A 21,620-nucleotide genomic window follows, 5' to 3' on the forward strand; every position below is an offset into this window, starting at 1 on the left:
GACTGAGCGGCTTCACTTCCCTTTCCTTTCTCCCTCCTGAGCCTCTTTACCCTCCTCCCATCCCACTCTCTAGGCCATCACAGGGCACCAGGCCAGGCATCTTCTGTTACACAGCAGCTTCCCACTAACCATCTCTTTTACATATGGCAGTGTGTGTGTGTCAAAGCTGGTCTCTCAACTCATCCCACCCTTCCTTCCCCCACTGTGTCCACAGGTCATTCTCAACTGAGTTCACCAGTACCACTTTTGTAGATTCCATATATATGTGTTAATACACAACACTTGTTTTTCTCTTTCTTAGTTCACCCTGTATACACTCTGTATTCATCCACCTCCACAGAACTGACTCAAATTCACTCTTTTCGTGGCTGAGTAATATTCCATTGTATATATGTACCACATCTTTTTTTATCTATGCATCTGTAGATGGACATCTAGGTTGCTTCCATGTCCTGGCTATTGTAAATAGTGTTGCAATGAACATAGGAGTACATGTATTTTTTTTAGAATTTTGGCTTTCTCAGGGTATATGCCCAGGAGTGAGAGTGCTGTATCATAATGGTAGATTTATTCCTAGTTTTTAAAGGAATGTCCATACTGTTCTCCATTAAGGCTATATCAGTTTACATTCCCACTAAGAGTGTAGGAGGGTTCCCTTGTCTCCACATCTTCTCTAGCACTTGTCTGTAGATTTTTTGATAATGGCCATTCTGGCTGGGGTGAACAGATAGCTCGTGTTAGTTTGATTTGCGTTTCTGTAATAATGAGCGATGTTGAGCATCTTTTCATGTATTTATTAGCCATGTGTATGTGTTCTTTGGAGAAATGTCTGGTTAAGTATGCCTGTTTTTTGACTAGGTTGTTTGTTTTTCTGATATTGAGCTGTATAAGTTGCTGCTTATATATTTTGGAGATTAATCCTTGATTGGGCATTTCATCTGCAATTATTTTCTACTGTTCTGAGGGTTGTCTTTCAATCTTTATAGTTTCCTTTGCTTTGGACTTTTAAAGCTTTGACCTTTTACTAGGTCACTGTTTATTTTTGTTTTTATTTCCTTTACTCTAGGAGATGGGTCAAAGAGGATATTGGTGTAATTTATGTCAAAGAATGTACTGCCAATGTTTTCCTCTAAGATCTTTATAGTTTCTGGCCTTATATTAAAGTCTTTAATCCATTTTGAGTTTCTTTTTTTGTATGGTGTTAGAAAATGTTCGAGTTTCATTCTTTCACATGTGGCTGTACAGTTTTCCTAGCACTGTTCATTGAAGAGATTGTCTTTTCTCCGTTGTATATTCTTGCCTCCTTTGTCAAAGACAGGTTGCCCATAGATGTGTGGGTTTATCTCTGGGCTTTCTATCTTGTTCCATTGGTCTATATTTCTGTTTTTCTGCCAGTACCATACTTTCTTGATGACTGTGGCTTTGTAGTATAGTCTGAAGTTGGGAAGGTTGATTTCTCTAGCTCAGTTTTTCTTTCTGAAGATTGCTTTGACTATTCAGATCTTTTGTGTTTCCATATAAGTTGTGAGCTTTTTTGCTCTAGTTCTGGTGAAAAAATGCCATTGGTAGTTTGATAAAGATTACGTTGAATCTATAGATTGCTTGGGGGTAATATAGTCATTTTCAAAATATTTATTCTTCCAATCCAAAAGCATGGTGTATCTCTCCATCTGTTCGTGTTGTTTTTGATTTCTTTCATCAGTGTCTTATAGTTTTCTGTATACAGGTCTTTTGTTTCTTTAGGTAGGTTTATTCCTAGGCATTTTATTTTTGTTGCAGTGGTGAATGGGATTGTTTCCTTAATTTCTCTTTCTGATTTTTCATTGTTAGTGTATAGGAAAGCTAGGAATTTCATGTATTAATTTTACATCCTGCAACTTTACTATATTCTTGATTAGCTCTAGCAATTTTCTGGTGGCATTTTTAAGATTGCCTATGTGAAATATCTGCAAACAGAATTTTATTTTTTCTTTTCCAATCTGGAAACCTTTTATTTCTTTTTATTCTTTGATTACTGTGGCTAAGACTTCCAAACCTATGTTGAATAATATTGGTGAGAGTGGGCACCCTTGTCTTGTTCCTGATCTCAGAAAAAATGCTTTCAGTTTTTCACCATTGAGAATAATGTTTACTTTGGATTTGTCATATATGGTTTTTATTTTGTTGAGGTATGTTCCTTCTATGCCTACTTTCTGGAGAGTTTTTTTTTTTAATCATAAATGAGTGTTGAATTTTGTTGAAAGCTTTCTCTGCATCTATTGAGATGATCATGTGATTTTTATCTTTCAGTTTGTTAATATAGTATATCACATTGATTGATTTGTGTATATTGAAGAATTCTTGCATCCTTGGGATAGAGCCCACTTGGTCACGATGTATCATCTTTTTAACATATTTTTGGACTCTGTTTCCTAGAATTTTGTTGAGAATTTTGGCATCTGTATTCATCAGTGACACTAGTATGTGATTTTTTTGTGGTTTGTCTTGTTTTGGTATCAGGATGATGGTGGCTTAGTAGAATGAGTTTGGGAATTTTCCTTCCTCTTCAATTTTCTGGAAGAGTTGAGCAAGATAGGTGTTTATCTCTTCTCTAAACTTTTCATAGAATTTGCCTGTGAAACCATCTGGCCCGAGGTTTCTGCTTGTTGGAAGATTTTTTTACTATAGTCTTGATTTCCGTTCTTGTGATTGGTCTGTTCATATTTTCTATTTCTTCCTGGTTCAGTCTTGAAAAGTTTTAATTTTCTAAAAATTTTTCCATTTATTCAAGGTTGTGCATTTTATTGACACATAGTTGCTTGTAGTAATCTCTTATGACACATTGTATTTCTGTGTTGTCGTAATTTCTTCTTTTTCATTTCTAATTTTATTGGGTTGACTCTTTTTTCTGAGTTTGGCTAATGATTTGTCAAATTTTTTTAATCTTCTCAAAGAACAAGCTTTTGGTTTTATTGATTTTTGCTATTATCTCCTTCATTTCTTTTTCATTTATTTCTGCTTGAAGCTTTATGATTTATTTACTTCTACTAACTTTGGGGTTTTTTGTTCTTCTGTTTCTAATTGCTTTAGATGAAAGGTTAAGTTGTTTATTTGATGTTTCTCCTGTTTCTTGAGGTAGGTTTGTGTTTCTGTAAACTTCCCTCTTAGCACTGCATTTACTGCATCCCATAGGTTTTGAGGTGACATGTTTTCATTGTCATTTGTTTCTAGGTATTTTTTTTATTCCCTCTTTGATTTCTTCACTGAACTCTTGGCTATTCAGAATAAATAGCTCTTTGTTGTTTATTCTCCATATATTTGTGTTTTTTTCCTATAGTTGATATCTAATATTATAGCACTGTGGTCAGAAAAGATGCTTGTTACAAGATCAGTTTTTTAAAAAATTTACCATAGCTTAATTTGTGGCCCAAGATGTGATCTATCCTGGAGAAAGTTCTGTGTGAATTTGAGAAAAAAGTGAAATCTACTGTTTTTGGATGAAATGTCCTGTAGATATGAATTAGGTCCATCTGGTTCAATGTATCCGTCAAAGCTTCTGTTTCCTTACTAATTTTCTGTCTGGATGATCTGTCCATTGGTGTAAGCGGGGTGTTAAAGTTGAAAAAGGAAATACGTATGGAGAGAGTGGTAGTAAGAAGAATGTCCTCCTGGGTCCTCCATTGTCCTCTCCAGCCAATCTACCTCATCAGGAAGTCCTCCAATTTTCTAGGCAGGTCTCTAAACCCACTGCGCGGTCAGTTCAGACTCAGACCTGGCCTTACTCCAGTTTGTACCTGCTCCCAAACCCCACAGTTGCCCCCGCAGTTCACAGTTTCAGGCTAATTGCGGGGATTTGATCCTATGCGTCTGTGGCTCCATGAACAAACTCCCTTCCTTTCCCTTGCTCACACCGCCGCGGGTGCTCCGCTTTGGTTTGGGGCCTGCCTCTGCTTGTAGGACACCCTCCAGTGTCTGTTCCCCTCCCAGACCAGAGAGGTTGAAAGCAGCAGCTTATTAGGGCTCACTTGCTCAGTCAGGCTGGCGAGAGAGCGGGGTATGAAAGCCACAAGTGGGGTGTTTGGGGAGTGCCTTCTGCAGCCGAGGCCTGCGGGAAGTTGCTGCAGCCGGAGGCGGGTCGTGTGCTCTCCCAAGGGAGTCGGCCCTGAGTCGTGTGTCCCTTGACAGAGGCAAGTCTCACAGGCTCCTAGGAAGGTGTGGGCAGCCACTGTGCCCGGTCATGGCTCCGTGACAGCTGATATCTCTGGGGCTGGGACCGCAGGGGCGGTGTTTTGTCTCCTGCTTCAGGCACTTGCCCTGGCTTTGGCTGTGGCCTTTTGGCTTGCATTCCCCTCTCTGGATCATAAACTGCAGTCACACCTAGTTTGCCTCTGACGCTCTTGCTGGCTTTGGCAGCAGCTGGGCATATCTATTCCTGCGGCTGCGCAGTTCACAGCTGTGGCCTGTCCCACCTAGGCCATTCACAAAGATGAGTTCCTGAGATCTGGAAGTATGGGGCGTTAGAGAGCTCTCTGGGAGTCGCAGGCTTTTCCCGGGACTTCCTCAGCTGTGTTGCACCAGGCCCTTCAGAGGATCTTCACAGCCGTCAGCCCCGGTCCTCTCCCTGGGGTTGCACCCTCAGCACCCAGCCCCCATTCACCTCAGTGGGTGTGCAAACAGCTTCTCTGCTGGGACGTGCTGGTCAGCAATGATCTCTGCAGTGAGTTCTCTCTGTTTTGCCTTCTGAGTTTCCCTCTAAGGTTCTGAAGCTCCCCTGCCCATCCCTGCCTGTGAGGGAGTTTCTGAGTGTGCAGAGACATTTCCTGCTTCACGGCCCCCTCCCTGGGGTGCAGGTCGCCATTCTGAAATCCTTTGTCCCTTTTTTTTTTATCTATTGCCCTACCTCATTCTGAGGAGACCGGCTTGCCTTTTTGGAAGTCTGGGGTAATGTGCCATTGTTCAGAATGTGTTCTGTAGGAATTGTTCCATGGGCAGATGTATTTTTGACTTTGTGGGGAGGAAGGTGACTGCTCTGTCTTATTCCTTCACCATATTGAAAGCCGCCCCCACCCCCAAATGCTAACTTTTAACAATGCAGGCTGTGTTGTCTGGCAAGGACATTGTCCACATTTACAGATAAGGAAATAATCCAGTTGCTAAATTTGAGGAGTGTCATGTCATCATTGGGAGAGTTATTTTTAATTTTAGTGGTACAACTCAAGTTCTAGATTTTAATTTAATTTTTAAAAATTCCTGCTTATAGCTCATTTAGAGGACATAGACCAGAATACATTTGCTTTACAAACTGCTTATAAACTCATCCAGAGGCCAGAGCACAAAATAACACCATTAAAACCATGGTGCTACTATGTACAATAGCCAAGACATGGAAGCAACCTAAATGTCCATAGACAGATGAACAGATAAAAAAGATGTGATATATATGTAATGTGTATATATACACATTATATGTATACACACACATTACCTATAGATAAACATTATATATATAATACACATACATTACATATATACACACACAGTATGTATACACACATTGAATATATATATATACACACACTATATATATATACACATATTATATATGTATACACACATTATATATACATACAGACATTATATATATAATATATACATATACATTATATATATAGACACATAGATACATATATATAATGTAATATTAGCCATAAAAAAAGAATGAAATAATGCCATTCACAGCAAGAAAGATGGACCTAGAGATGATAATCCTCAGTGAAGTAAGCCAGGCAAAGACAAATATATCACTTACATGTGGAATCTAAAATATGACACAAATGAACTTATTCATGAAACAGAAACAGACTCACAGACATAGACAGCAAACTCAAGGTTTTACCAAAGGGGGAGGGATGAATAAGGAGGGTGGAATTAAAATATACACACACACATATATATATATAATATAAATTTATATATAAATAGACAAATATCAAGGATCTACTGTGTAGCACAGGGAACTACATTCAATACCTTTAATAATCCAGGATAATTATGTATAACTGGATCACTTTGCTATATACCTGAAACTAATACAACATTGTAAATCAGCTGTATTTCAGTGATAATTAAAAATATCTAGAGACAGACCCAGGAGGTCTGGGTGTAAATGACTCCTCAGGCTTGCATCAATTTTCTCAGCATGCAAGTGCCTTTCTGTAGACTGTTGTTTCAGAGCGTGAGGTAGACAGCAAGCGTGAATCCTGCAGACAAAGTGCCGCCTAGAAAAGTCACGGCCAAGAGGGTATTTATTCTGTCTTCTGGGAAAAAGGTGAAATTCATCTTAGGACCATGACTACTACTTGTTCAGGCAAACGGGGGAGAGAGGAATTCATTCAACAAAACAAGGGATTTTGAGATATGTCTCTATTTCCCTTTGGCATAAAATTAATGAGACACAGTCAGAGACACACACATGTGCTCGATCTTGTAGCTTCACTAGTGACCTCACCAGAAAGGCCTGAGGTGACAGTTTTAAATGGAGAGGCCCGTAAGTCATCACAACTCCTCCCCAGTTAAGTATGCGTAAACACAACAGAATGAGCTTGAATGCATGTCCGTTGTGTTCTACTAATACCAACCGGCTTTGCATTTTTTTGAAATTCTGGCTTGCAAAATATAGCATCATAGGTAGGATTTTCAAATGTCTGAGACTCCTATTTGGCTTTTTGTTTCCTCTAAAAATTATATTTATAGAGTACTTAGGATATGCTTGGCACTGTGAAAGTTTTAATTTTCTCAAAAAACATAAGGTTATAGTTTATTATTACAATTATATATATTTTTAGAGAATGAAATAAAGGCATGGAACAGACTCAGGGTCACAGACTCCAAAGATTCAGCTCATAACCATTGCTCCATAAGGCCTAGGGAATAAAATATTGAAAATTTTATTTAGCTGCCTAGTTTTGAAAGAAAGCTTTCTTTAGTAGGTTTGATCAGAAAGAATAGCATTGACCAAGACCCCGGTTCTTTAAACCAGGTCCTGGGGCCTTTGGCTAGGTGGTTAATGTGTTCCTTAATGTGTTTGCTCCACACTCAAATCTGATAACCAGTTCTTCTGAAGGAGTTAAACAAAGTTGGGTGCAAATCGTGCCTCTACCACTGATAGACTATCATTTCTTGGCCAAGTCATTTCCTCCCTCCAAGCCTCAGCTTGCTCATCTGTAAAATGGGCATGATGATGATTTCACCCTCACAGTGCTATATGGAATATTAAATGAGAGGAGACAGGCATGGAGCTGAGCACAAGCTCTGAAGCTCATTCAACACTCAGAAAATGGAAGAATTGAAAATGAAAGCATTGCCAGTCTCATGGGAAACCTTACAAAAAAAAAGGTTAAGTTGAAAAATGTGTTTTGCCGTCCATCTGGGCAGAAAAGTACACATACGTCAACCACAGTGTCTATGTGGCTTTCCTGTTGGAGAGCACATGACTGATTCTGGCCACTGGACAAATCCAAGGCAGATCACAAGATAATTTGTGCATATCTCGAGATTTCCCACAACCATGAAAGGCATCATAGCTCCACAGCATCGTAATCCCCGTCCAGATGGTCCAGCCCTGTAGATGCTCCTTTCTCCCTAAATTCCCTTTCCATCTCCGCTTCTCCTGAAAGGTGCTGGACCACACTCAGCCCTGAGGATGCAAAATTAGGCTAATCTCTGGGGGCGCTTCCCTGGAAATCCAGCTGGGTCCCTCATTCCTCTCAAGCCATAACAAGTGAGTCAGCCCTCCCTCCTCTTCCATTCTGAGGAATTTATCCACAGAGTTGGAGATGAGTATTTGGCTTGGTGACATTACCAGAAAATACACAGCATTGCTCTGAGTGATAGGTATTCTTTAGCCACACTTCTACCAGACTTCGCTATTATTGAAAAAAAAAATATTTTTAAAGGCCCAATCTTTCCAAGTAAGATACTTTAGACTCAAAATAGAATAATTGTAAGTGATTATTTAGTGTTTGGCTAAATTTTAGAGTTTAGCACTTAGCTTCTTTTATTCTCATTCTAATCCTTTAAGTAGGTAGATAACCTATTTTTAGAGATTTTAGAAGTGAAATATATCTCTACATATCCCCATCTATTTGCTATGATGTCATGGGACCAGATGCTATGATCTTATTTTTCTGAATGTTGAGCTTTAAGCCAACTTTTTCACTCTCCTCTTTCACTTTCATCAAAAGGGTCTTTAGTTCTTCTTCACTTTCTGCCTTAAGGATGGTGTCATCTGCATATCTGAGTTTATTGGTATTTCTCCCGGCTATCTTGATTCCAGCTTGTGCTCATCCAGCCCAGCGTTTCTCATGAAACGTTTCTCATGTATTATATATATATAATACATTCATCAGTTGATGGATACTTAAATTGCTTCCATAGATTAGCTATTGTAAATATTGCTGCTATGAACATCAGGGTGCATGTATTTTTTTGGATTAGTGTCTTTACTTTCCTCAGATACATACTCAGAAGTGGGACTTCTGGATCATGTGGTAGTTCTATTTCTAGTTTTTTTGGTGGAACCTCCATACTCTTTTCCATACTGACTGTGCCAATTTGTATTCTCACCAACCATGTAGGAGAGTTCTCTTTTCTTCACATCTTTACCAGCATTTGTTATTTGTGGACTTTTTTTTAAGGCATTTTTTACTTTATTTATTTTTAACACCAAAAGCATTCTGTATTGGTATATAGCCAATTAACAATGTTGTGATAGTTTTAGGTGAACAGTGAAGGGACTCAGTCATACATATACATGTATCCATTCTCCTCCAAACCCCCCTCTCATCTAGGCTGGCACATAACATTGAGCAGAGTTCCATGTGCTATACAATAGTTTTTTGTTGGTTATCCATTTTAAATATAGCAGTGTACACATGACCTTCCCGAAGTCCTTAACTATCCCTTCCCCCTGGCAACCATGAATTCATTTTCTAAGTCTGTCAGTCTCTGTCTTGTAAGTTCATCTGTATCATTTCTTTTTAGATTCCACATATAAGGGATGTGATATGATATTTCTGCTTCTCTGTCTAACTTACTTCACTCAATATAACATGCTCTGGGTCCATTCATGTTGCTGCAAATGGCCTTATTTCATTCTTTTTGATGGCCGAGTAATATTCCATTGTATATATGTACCACATCTTCTTTACCCATTCTTCTGTCAGTGGACATTGAGGGTGCTTCCATGTCTTGGCTATCATAAACAGTGCTGCAATGAACACGGGGGTGCATGTATCTTTTTGGGCCATGTTTTTCTCTGGATATATGCCCAGGAGCGGGATTGCAGGCTCATATGGTAGCTCTATTTTTAGTTTTTTAAGGAACCTCCACACTGTTCTCCATAGTGGCTGTACCAATTTACATTCCCACCAACAACTGCAGGAAGGTTCCTTTCTCTCCACACCGTCTCTAGAATTTGCTGTTTGTGGATTTTTTGATGATAACCATTCTGACTGGTATGAGGTGAAATCTCATTGTAGTTTTGATTTGCATTTCTCAAATGACTGGCAATTTTGAACATCTTTTCATATGCCTACTGGCAATCTCTATGTCCTTTATAGAGAAATGTCTCTTCAGGTCTTCTGCCCATTTTTTGAGTGGCTTGTATTTTAATGCTAATAAGTGTCATAAGCTGTTTGTAAACTTTGGAGACTAATAATCACTTATCAATCACATCATTTGCAAATATTTTCTCCCAATCTGTGGGGTGTCTTTTCATTTCGTTTATTGTTTCCTTTGATGTGCAAAAGCTTTTGTCTTTTAGTGGGTTCCATTTGTTTATTTTTGCTTTTATTTCCGTTATTCTGGGAGATAGACTTAAAAAGATGATGCTGTGATTTATGTCAGAGAGTGGCCTGCCTATATTTTCCTCTAAGAGTTTGTTATTTGTGGACTTTTTGATGATGGCCATTCTGACAGGTGTGAAGTGATATCTCACTGAGGTTTTGATCTCTATTTCTCTGATGATTAGCAATGCTGAGCATCTTTGCAGTGCCTGTTGGCCATCTGCATGTCATCTTTATACAAAGGTCTCTTTGTCTTCTGCTTATTTTTTTCACTGAGTTGTTTTTTAATATCAAGTTGTATGAGCTGTTTATATGTTGTGAATATTAACCCCTTATCATTCATATCACTTGTAAATACTTTCTTCTATTCAGTAGGTTGTCTTTTTGCTTTGTCAGTGGTTCCCTTTGCTGTACAAAAGCTTTTAATTTTAATTATGTCCCATTTCTTTATTTTTGCTTTCTTTTTTCTTTGCCTTAGAAGCCAGATTCAAAAATTATTTCTACAGCTTATGTCAACGAGTATTTAGCCTATGTTCTCTTATAGGAGTTTTGTGGTTTCTGGTCTTACAGTTGAGTCTTGACCGATTTTGACTTTATTTTTGTATATGGTGTGAGGAAATGTTCTAATTTCATTGTTTTTATATGTAGCTGTCCAGTTTTCCCAGCACCACTCATTGAAGAGATTATCTTTTCTCTATTTTGCATTCTTGCCTCTTTTGTCATAGATAGGCTAACTGACCACAGTGGGCTTATCTCTGGCTCTCTATTCTGCTTCATTGATCTATATGACTGTTCTTGTGCCAGTACCTTGCTGTTTGATTACTGTAACTCTGTCTGTTAGTTTGTATAGTCTAACTATACAGTTAGACTGTATAGTCTGAAGTCTGTGAGCATGGTATCTCCAGCTTTGTTCTTTTCTAGCTTGCTTTGCCAATTAAGGGTCTTTTGTGGTTTCATATGAATTTTAGGATTATTCTAGCTCTGTAAAAAATGATTTTTAGACATAGGCAGCTAGAGATTCATTAAACATAGATAGAGATAGAGATTCATTAAATCCATAGATTGCTTTGGATAGTACAGGCATTTTAACAACATTAATTCTAATCCATGAACATGAGATATTTTTCCATTTATTTGTATCATCTTTAATTTCCATCATTTATCAATGTTTTATAGTTTTCAGGATATAGATCTTTAACTTCCTTGGTTAAGTTTATTTCTAGGTATTTTATTCATTTTTATGAGATTTTAAACAGATTGTTTTCTTGTTTTTCTGATAGTTCATTATTAGTGCATAGAAAAACAACAGATTTCTGTATATTAGTCTTGTATCATACAATTTTACTGAATTCATTTATCCTAATAGTTTTGGTAGAGAGTTTTCTATACATAGTGTCATGTCATCTGCAAATTGTGACAGTTCTACTTCTTCCCTTCTGATTTGGGTTCCTTTTATTTCTTATTCTTATTCTTGAGATTTCTCTCACTGGGACTTTCAATACTATGTTAAATAGAAGTGTCAAGAGTGGGCAACATTGTCTTGTTCCTGGGGATTTAAAATAAAATCTTTCAGCTTTTCAACCTTTCATATGATGTTAGCTGTGGGTTTGTCACAAATGAGACAAACTTAAGAAAATCTTATCTTTTATTATGTTGAGACATGTTTCCTTCATAACCACATTTTGTTTTGTTTTTGATTTATTTTTGCTAGTTGAAGTATAGAGGTTTACAGCATTGTATTAGTTTCAGGTGTACATCAAACTCATTCAGTTATATATGTGTATGTGTTCTTTTTAGGATTGCTTTCCCATTTAGGTTATTACAAAATATTGAGATAGTACCCTGTGCTGTGAAGTTTTTATCAAGAGTGTATGCTGAATTTTGTCAAATGCTTTTTCTGCATATGCTGAGGTGACCATGTGGTTTTTATCATTCCTTTTGTTAATGTGGTGTATCATTCTGATTGATTTGTGGATATCGAGCCCTTCTTGTATCCCTAGAATAAATCCCACTTGATCATAGTGTATGATCCTTTTTGTGTATTATCGAATTAGGTTTGCTAATGTTTTATTGAGGGTTTTGCCTCTATATTCATGAGGTATATTGGCCTATAAGTTTCTTTTTTGTGGTATCTTTGTCTGGTTTTGGTATGAGGGTAATGGTGGTCTTGTGGAATGAATTTGAGAGTGTACCCTTCTCTTCAATTTTTTGGAATAATTTGAGAAGGATAGGTATTAGTACTTCTTTATATGTTTGCTAGTATTCCCCCATGAGGCGGATCAAGTCCTGGGCTTCTGTTTGTTTGGAGTTTTTTGATCACTAATTCAATTTTACTGCTAGTGACCACTCTGTTCAGACTATGTATTTCTTCCTGATTCAGTATTGGAAAATTGCATGGTTCTAGAAACTTATCCATTTCTTCTAGGTTGTCTATGTTTTGGACATGTAACTGATTTTTTTTAATTCATTGGAGTATAGTTAATTTACAATGTGTGTTATCTTCAGCTGTACAGCAAAGTGAATTAGTTACACATAAATCTGGCTTCGCAGATGGCACTAGTGGTAAAGAACAGGAGACACAAGAGACATGGGCTTGATTCCTGGGGCAAGAAGATCCCCTGGAGAAGGAAATGGTAACCCACTCCAGTATTCTTACTGTGAGAATCCCATGGACAGAGGATCCTGGTGGGCTACAGTCTGGGGGGTCCAAAGAATCAGATACAACTGAAGCAACTTAGCATGTACACATACACATACATATATCCACGCTTTTTTAGATACTCTTTCCATATTGGTCTTTATAGAGTATTGGGTAGAGTTCCCCGTGCTATACAGTAGGTCCTTATTAGTTACCTGTTTAATAAATAATAGTGTGCATGACATGGAACTGTTGATTACAGTATTTCATGATGTTTTGTATCTCTGTGATGTCAGTTGTAATTTCTTCTTTTTCATTTCTACCTCTTCCTCTTCTACCAGAACATTCATGAAATATTTGTTCTTATGTTTTAACTAAGTATGTCAATTGGCCTTTTTTTTTTAAGTCAAAGCAGAGATTCTGGTGACAGAGCAGGTAATGATTAGCCAATCCAGGGTTGTAAACTCAAAAGGAAAGAAATGTCCATTTAACTAATATTCACAGATCCTGATACACTATTGCCAAGAGCTCTAGAAGAAGTTTTGTTGGTATTTTAGGGTTAAATTATATTACATAGCATCTATTGCATAGACAAATATAATATCTATGCTTTGGTCTGCACTTCTAGTTTTATATTTAGTAACTTGATCAAGAATTTGATATTGATAAAAAATTCTAAGAAGAATTTGAAGCTAAGTTCCTGGTGGTGGATTGGAGATCCATACATGTCAAATACACTCCTAATATGTAAAATCCTGTTTTATGACTATGAATGTATTGATAAAAGTCTGGTACATCAATGACACCTATCGACCTGGGGAGTTCATCTGCCAGTGTCATAACTTTTTGCCTTTTCATACTGTTCATGGGGTTCTCAAGGCAAGAATACTGAAGTGGTTTGTCGTTGCCTTCTCCAGTGGGCCAAGTTTTGTCAGAACTCTCCACCATGACCTGTCCATCTTGGGTAGCCCTACATGGCATGGCTCATAATTTCATTGAGTTAGACAAGGCTGTGGTCCATGTGATCAGTTTGATTAGTTTCCTGTGATTGCGGTTTTCATTCTGTCTGCCCTGTGATAGATGAGGATAAGAGGCTTATGGAAGCTTCCTGATGGGAGAGACTGACTGTGGGGGAAACTGGTCTTGTTCTGATGGGCAGGGCCATGCTCAGTAACACTTCAATCCCATTTTCTGTTGATGGGCGGGGCTGTGTTCCCTCCCTGTTGTCTGACATGAGACCAAACTATGAATAACCTCAGATATGCAGATAACACCACCCTTATGGCAGAAAGCAAAGAGGAACTGAGGGGCCTCTTGATGAAGGTGAAAGAGGAGAGTGAAAAAATTGGTTTAAAATTCAACATTCAAAAAACTAAGATCATGGCATCCAGTCCCATCAATTCATGGCAAATAGATGGAGAAACAATGGAAACAGTGAGAAACTTTATTTTGGGGGGCTCCAAACTCACTGCAGATGATGACTGTAGCCATGAAATTAAAAGACACTTGCTCTTTGGAAGAAAAGCTATGACCAACCTAGACAGCATATTAAAAAGCAGAGATATTACTTTGCCAACAAAGGTCTGTCTAGTCAAAGCTATGGTTTTTCTAGTAGTCATGTATAAATGTGAGAGTTGGACTATAAAGAAACCTGAGCACTGATGCTTTTGAACTGTGGTGTTGGAGGAAACTCTTGAGAATCTCTTGGACAGCAGAGAGATCCAACCAGTCCATCCTAAAGGAAATCAATCCTGAATATTCATTGGAAGAACTGATGCTGAAGCTGAAACTCCAATACTTTGGCCACCTGATGCGAAGAATTGACTCACTGGAAAAGACCCTGATGCTGGGAAAGATTGAAGGCAGGAGGAGAAGGAGATGACAGAGGATGAGATGGTTGGATGGCATCACCGACTCGATGGACATGAGTTTGAGCAATCTCCAGGAGTTGGTGATGGACAGGGAGGCCTGGCGTGCTGCAATCCAGGGGGCCGCAAAGAGTCGGACATGACTGTGAGACTGAACTGAACTGACATCGATGACAGTTTTCATAGAAACTTCTCAAACAAGATGATCAGTTCTCATCTGTTAGAATGCCCAAGGTGAAGTAACAGGGACTGGATTTACCTACCAATTGAAATAACCAAAAGAAATATATATGTTTATTAGTTCATTTCATATATATATACGAAATGAAACAACAGTTGTCAGGACATTGGACATTAGGAGTAAAAGACAGTGATCCCTGCAAGATGAGAAACAAATGAGATGGACCCTACAATCGCTCCAGTTTACTGCCGAGAGTGTCCAGGCCATGGTGCAGGAAAGGGGATTCAGGTGGAGCCCAGTGCACTCCTTCAGATGAGTAGACAAAGCTGAGAGTCTGGGGAGACCACGGAATGAGAGTTCACAGGACAGAATACCAGAGAGGCATGAGCTGTGCAGAGGAACACAGAGCCCTGCATAGGGTGCCTCTTTGTCATTCATCAGAGTGCTGGTGGCACAAGAGATGTGAGGAAATGACCCAACTGGGGAACATCCATCTAGAAAGGATTAGAGGATAATTTCCATTGCTCACAGCATTAAGGATAGTGCCTTTTACCATTAGAGAGGGAGGAAAAACTCATAATTTATAAAGCACTAGGGAGAAAATTCAGAAAGGTCTTATTTCAGTAGTGGGGAATAATTAGCCTTAAATTAAGTACCACTCTGGACATACTTAACAAATCATAATACCAATGCCCAAAAGGATCAAACTATTTCCAAGTAGCTTAACTGCTTCCCCAAACAAAGTATATGAACATTTATAGGAATGTAAAAGAATCCCATATCCAAAAAAGCAAATTTCATAATGTCTGGCATAAAAAGCAGAAAGAACATATGATCAAAAGCACAATCACTCAAAACCAAATCAGAACTAACAAAGATGTTAAAAATTAGCAAATATATTAAAAGTTATTATAACTAAATTCTATATGTTAAAAAGTTAAGTAGAAACATAGAAAATGTAAAAAAAAATTTAAATGCATTTGTAAAGATGAAAGCTACAGTGTCTAGGATGAACAATACACTGGATGGGATTAATAGGAAATTAGATTTGATAGAAGAGAAAACTAGTGACCTTAAATATGTAGCAATATAAATTATTCAAAATAAAGCTCAAAGACAAAAATGATTTAAAAAAATGAGAAGACCCTCGGTGGGTTTCAATACCCTCTCTCATAAGTGGCCAAAACATAGATGGAAAATCAGCAGGAATATCATAGGCTTGAAGAACACTACCAATTAATTTGACCTAATTTATATTAATAGAACACTGCACACAATAATAGCAAATGCCAATCCTTTTCTTTTTTTCAGGATAAAAATTTTCTGGAATTTTTTAAAAAGTAATTTTTGTTGAAGTATAGTTGCTTTACTCACTGCTCTGTGGTGACCTAAATGGAAAGGAAATCTGAAAAAGAGGAGATACATATGTATACATATAACTGATTCACTTTGCTATGCAGCAGAAGCTAGCACAACATTATAAAGCAACTATATTCCAATAAAACTTAATTGTAAAAAATTCCAGAAACACACATTGTTTTCAAGTACGTATGAAACATTTACCAAGATAGACCCCATTGTGTATCAAAAAAACATTCTCAAAACTTTAAAGGATTCAAGTCATTCCAAGTATATTCTCTGACCAAAGCAGAATTAAATTGAAATCAGTAACAGGAAAATCTTTAAAAAATCCTGAAGTATTTGGAAACCAAGTAAAGCCCTTCTAAATAACCCATGGTCAAAGAAGAAATCAAAGGGGAAATTAGCAAGTATTTTGAAAGTAATGAAAATAGAAATCACCATATACCAGAATTTGTGAGATTCCACTAAAGGCAGTACTTTGGAGATCTCGCATAGCATTAAATGCCTATACTGGTAAAGAAGAAAGATTTCGAATCAGTGACCTCAATTTTCATTTTGAGAAACCAGAAAAAGAGGAACAAGTATAACCTAAGGTAAGGAGAAATAAGGAGTAATAAAATTCAAACAGAAGTCAATGAAATAGAAAAGAGAAAATAAGAAGAAAGAAAAGCATAGGAAAAAGAAGAAAAAATGAAAGCACATCTCTTCCAAGTCAAATGAGAGTTCGGACTCAGAATGACGAGTGCCTGGCTTGTTCGACATTCTCTTCTCAAAAACCAAACACTGTGGCCAAAGATGAGGACCCGTGGAGGAAGGTGGAGTCAGAGGAACAGGAGAGAGAGACGCCCAGAGGGAGGACGTGTGATGTCCCGGGGGCGGGTTCTCACCTGCCTTCCAGGGAGGATGCGAGTTGTGTGTTGCCAGGTTCTCGCTCTGGACTCGCCTGACCCCAGGCTGGAGAGCTTCCCCCTTGTGCTCCTCCTGCTGACCTCTGTGGGCCCCAACTCCTCAGAAACGCCTCGGGCAGGGCGGCCAGATGAAGGGAGTCTATGAGTAGCTCCTCCAGGTGCTGCTGAAGGCTCCACCTCCAGGGTGGAGCTACTTACCCCCGGAGAGCTCAGGCTTGACTTCCCTCTGGTGCTGAGGATAATAAAAGCTCACTATTTATTTAAAAAAAAAGAAAAAAGGAAATAAAATCAAAGTGTTTTTTTTTTTTTTTCTACAAGAACAATTAAATAGGTAAACCTACAGTCAAACTCACTGGTGAATATGAAAATGCAAATTACCAACATCAGGAATGAGAGAAGAGACATATTCTACAGATATTAAAAGGATAGTCAGGGAACACGTCAGCGGTTTTTGCTTATGTGTGTGTGTACTCGGATTTCCCAAATGGCGCTACTGGTAAAGAACCTGCCAGCCTATACAAATAGGAGACACAGGTTCGATCCCTGGGTCAAGAAGACTCCCTGGTGGAGGGCATGGCTACCCACTCCAGAATTCTTGCCTGGTGAACCCCATGGACAGAGGAGCCTGGCCAGCTACAGTCCATAGGGTCGCAAAGAGTTGAACCCAACTGAAGCGACTTAGCACGCACGCTCCTGTGTGTGCTCAGCCACTCAATCATGTCCGACTCTTTTGTGACCCCATGGACTGTAGTTTTTGCCTATCAATTAGACATTTTAGGTGAAATAGGCAAATTACTTGCAGTGCACTAATTACCAAAGCTCACTCAGGGAAAGTAACCTAAATACTTATTCCTAAACCTTGATTAACAAAATTGAATTTGTAGTTCAAATTCAAAGTCCTTTCCATAAGGAAAACTCAAGGTCAAGATGACTTCACTGATGAATTCAACAAAACATTTAAGGAAGAACTAGTATCAATTCTGCACAAACTCTTACAGAATATTAAAGAGGAAGGAATGCTTCTGAACTCATTCTTTGAAGCTAAAACCACACAAAGACATTACATGAAAAGGAAACTACAGACCAACATTCCTTGTAAACATGGATGCAAAAATTCTGAACAAAACTTTGGCAAATGAAATCCAACAATATTAGATTAATTGTGGCAATCGTTATACATGTATACTTATATCAAAACATTGTGTACTTTATTAGTATTTTTTTTCCATTAAATTTTTAAACTTTTTATTGAAATATAGTTGATTCACAATGCTGTGTTGGTTTCAGATGTACAGCAAAGTGATTCAGTTATAATACATATATCCATGTGTGTGTATATATGTATATATTCTTTTAAAAATTCTTTTCCAGATAGATTATTACAAACTATTGAGTATAGTTACATATGCTATACAATAGGCCATTGTTGCTTATCTATATTATACATAGTAGTGTGTATATATGAATCCCAAACTCTTAATTTATCCTCCCACATTGTCCCTTTGGTAACCATTTTCCTTTTCTGTATCTGTGATCTATTTCTGTTTGCAAATAAATTCGTATGTATCATTTTTCAGATTCCACATATAAGCAGTATCATAGGATGTTTATCTTTCTATGTAGGGTTCACTTCATTTAGTGTGATAACCTCTAAATGAAGTAGTATAGATCCGTCCATGTAGCTGCAAAGGGCATTATTTCATTCTTTTTTTTATGGCTAAGTAATATTCTACTGTGTATATGTACCACATCTTCTTTATCCATTCACCTGTCAACGGACACTTAGGTTGCTTCCAAGTCTTGGTTATTGTAAATACTGTTGCTATGAATAGTAGGGTGCATGTATCCTTTCAAATTATAGTTTATTTCAGATATATGTTCCAGAGTAGGGTTACTGGATCAAATGATAACTCTATTTTTAGTTTTTTGAGTAATTTCCATACTGTTCTCCATAATGGCTATACCAATTTACATTCCCACCAACAATTAGGAGGGTTCTTTTTTCTTCACACCCTGTCCATCATTTATTTTGTGTAGACTTTTTGATGAACATTGTACATTTTAAACACATACAAATTTTATCTATCAGAAAAAATCCTATAATAGATAAAATAGGTAATGTGGAGTTGGCCCCAGAAAAGCAGAAATCATTGAGCATGTGAAAGTCATCTGATAATATTTGCCCTGTTAATAACATCACTCGTGATATTGTTTCTCTGCATTCTATTTCAATATTAAACTTCTGTGGCATTCATAAAGGTTAATCAACTCATTTGTGAGGTTGTATTGAGGATCAAGCTAAATAATAGATGCAAAGCCTTAATAATGGGCCAAGCACAGTTGGACAGTAATACATTTTTGCCAGTTAGGGATCTACATCTTGCCTGATTAGGTTCACAAACACTTCTCTTTCATAGAAAAAAAAAGAAAAAAAGAACACTGATCATGTCCTTCCTGTATTTCTGAGCTGGCATTTCTTGTTGTGGCCTCACCAACCAGCCATTGTCCCCATGATTTTGGACATGATTTCATGACCCCCCAGAGCTACTTGAAGTGCTGGCCTCCAACAAGATAAGAAATTGGCCATAACGTGTAAATTGAGGCACTATTTCCTTCATTGAGAAAGTCTTGCTACGATAATAATAATGAAATCAATGAAATAATATGTGTGCTTAGTGATGTAGTGGACCTACTTACATCATGGTGCAAGCTTCTTATCTTGTCACGGGCCAGTAAACTGTGGATTGGCACTTTGACCACCAAGGTCTTAGAGTATGTCGTGTCTTACACAGAATTTCGATTCTGAAGTCAGCATTTATACTTACTCTCATTGTGTCATACTATGGTACATATTTTAAACATGTATATAAAGATGTCATCAATAAATGTGATTTTGACATGTTTACTTTTCTCTCGGGGTCATTATATATAATGAAATCTCATGCAATATGTACTCCAAATTTTGCAACTAAAAAGTAGTTTTAGTTACAACTGAAGTAGTAAAACTAGCTGTATTGTTTCTTACCTTGCTGATGTGAGAATATCAGGAGGATCAGTCAATCCTTTGACAAAGATCAGAGATGGGGTAAGTTTCTTCACATGTTACAATATCTGTTGAATGATAGTGGCTCTCCATACGTTGTGTAGAGATGAACTTAGAGAATGTATCTGAGAACAAGTACTGATATTGACTAGTACCATCTGCCATGGCTATGGGGATGATGTGTGATTAACACCCCATACTAAGTACGGCCATCCTGGGCTAGGAATTCCAAGTTTATCCTCCTACTAAAAACAGTGACTTGAGTTATTCTGTTGCAGGACATGAAAACCTTGGCAGAAAAGAAGAACCAGGTCTTACTTATGAAAGTAGAGATGCCTCTCTTCAAGAATATTATATGGATGTGACTTTTCTTGTAGATGCTTCCAAAAGAATAGGAAGTGATGAGTTTAAGGAAGTGAAAGCTTTTATAAGCTCCGTGCTTGATTATTTTCATCTGGCCCCAGATCCACTGACCTCCACCTTGGGAGACAGAGTAGCAGTAGTGACCTACTCTCCTCCAGGCTATATGCCCAACACAGAAGAATGCCCTGTCTACCTAGAATTTGATTTGGTCACTTATAACAGTATACACCAAATGAAACATCATCTCCAAGACTCCCTTCAGCAGCTCAATGGAGATGTTTTTACAGGTCATGCCCTTCAGTGGACACTTGACAATGTCTTTGCAGTAACTCCCAAGCTGAGGAAAAACAAAGTTATCTTTGTTATATCTGCTGGTGAGACCAACCCTTTAGACAGGGAAGTCTTAAGAAATGTATCTCTGAGAGCCAAGTGTCAGGGCTACTCCATATTTGTGTTTTCTTTTGGTCCTCGACACAATGACAAGGAATTAGAAGAATTAGCCAGCCACCCACTGGATCATCACTTAGTCCAGCTTGGCCGAACCCACAAGCCAGATTTGAACTATATCATCAAATTTGTCAAGCCATTTGTTCATTCAATCAGACGTAAGTCATTAAAGTTTTCTTTTCTGTTGCTTTTGCAATAGATATCTCTGTGTACAATCCACCAGTAACATGATTCTCATTTTCATCAATAGTGGTGGAGTCTTAGGTGTGAGCAGGAGGCAGTGAGAAAACCACAGAGAAAACCCCAGGTCCTAGTGACCTTGAGAAACTAATAAGTATCTTTTAAACCCTAACCTGTGAGGGCTTATTATGTGTCAAATTTTTTTAAGGAGTGGATCATTTAATCCTCAGGATGGCCCTCAAAGAAGAGTAGTAATATCCCCGCTTTACAAGTGAGAAAACTGAGGTTCAGAGACATTAAATCAGTTGCTCAAATGCTCACAATTAATAGTTAGAAAATTCTAGACTCAGTCCTATGCCTTCTGACCCCAAAGTTCTGCTCTTGTCCATTAAGCTGTACTTTAATTATTAAAGCCTTAATGAAAGTATTACAGTGACATCACTCTAATAAGTAATACTCCACTCCCACCGCCCTCCACCTACTCCAAGGAATTCTGTTTTACCTTGTCACTGTAAGCCAACTTTGGTTCTGGCTTGAATTATTAAGAGCCATGGGCATGAATCTCTTGTAGAGCCTCTGTCTCAGACAGCTGGCTCGGGCACAGCCAGGCAAGGAGTTTGAGGGTATCTTTGCATAGTAGGCATTTGAGAGAGGCCTCCCAGTCTCTGTCCACATGCCATAATTCCAGGCATGGTTATAGTAGGAAAGCCAAGGGCTGTAGCATCAAGCTAGTCCTGGCTAGTGCCGGGAATTAGGAGTGCAGGAGAGACCACACTGAACATTTGTATGTAACTCCTACAAGTTCA

At 38.0% G+C, this 21,620-nt stretch overlaps 1 protein-coding gene across 1 annotated transcript in view; it reads left to right on the forward strand.

Moving 5' to 3' along the window:
- Nucleotides 1–21,620, forward strand: part of COL6A5 (collagen type VI alpha 5 chain) — a 153,254-nt gene that overhangs the window by 113,799 nt on the left and 17,835 nt on the right. The window contains exon 38 of the mRNA XM_061167296.1: nucleotides 20,103–20,792. Coding sequence (XP_061023279.1) covers nucleotides 20,103–20,792 — 690 coding nt within the window. The remainder of the gene's footprint in view (nucleotides 1–20,102; nucleotides 20,793–21,620) is intronic.

Source organism: Dama dama, chromosome 19 (genome assembly GCF_033118175.1).
Source record: "Dama dama isolate Ldn47 chromosome 19, ASM3311817v1, whole genome shotgun sequence".
Lineage (NCBI taxonomy): Eukaryota > Metazoa > Chordata > Mammalia > Artiodactyla > Cervidae > Dama > Dama dama.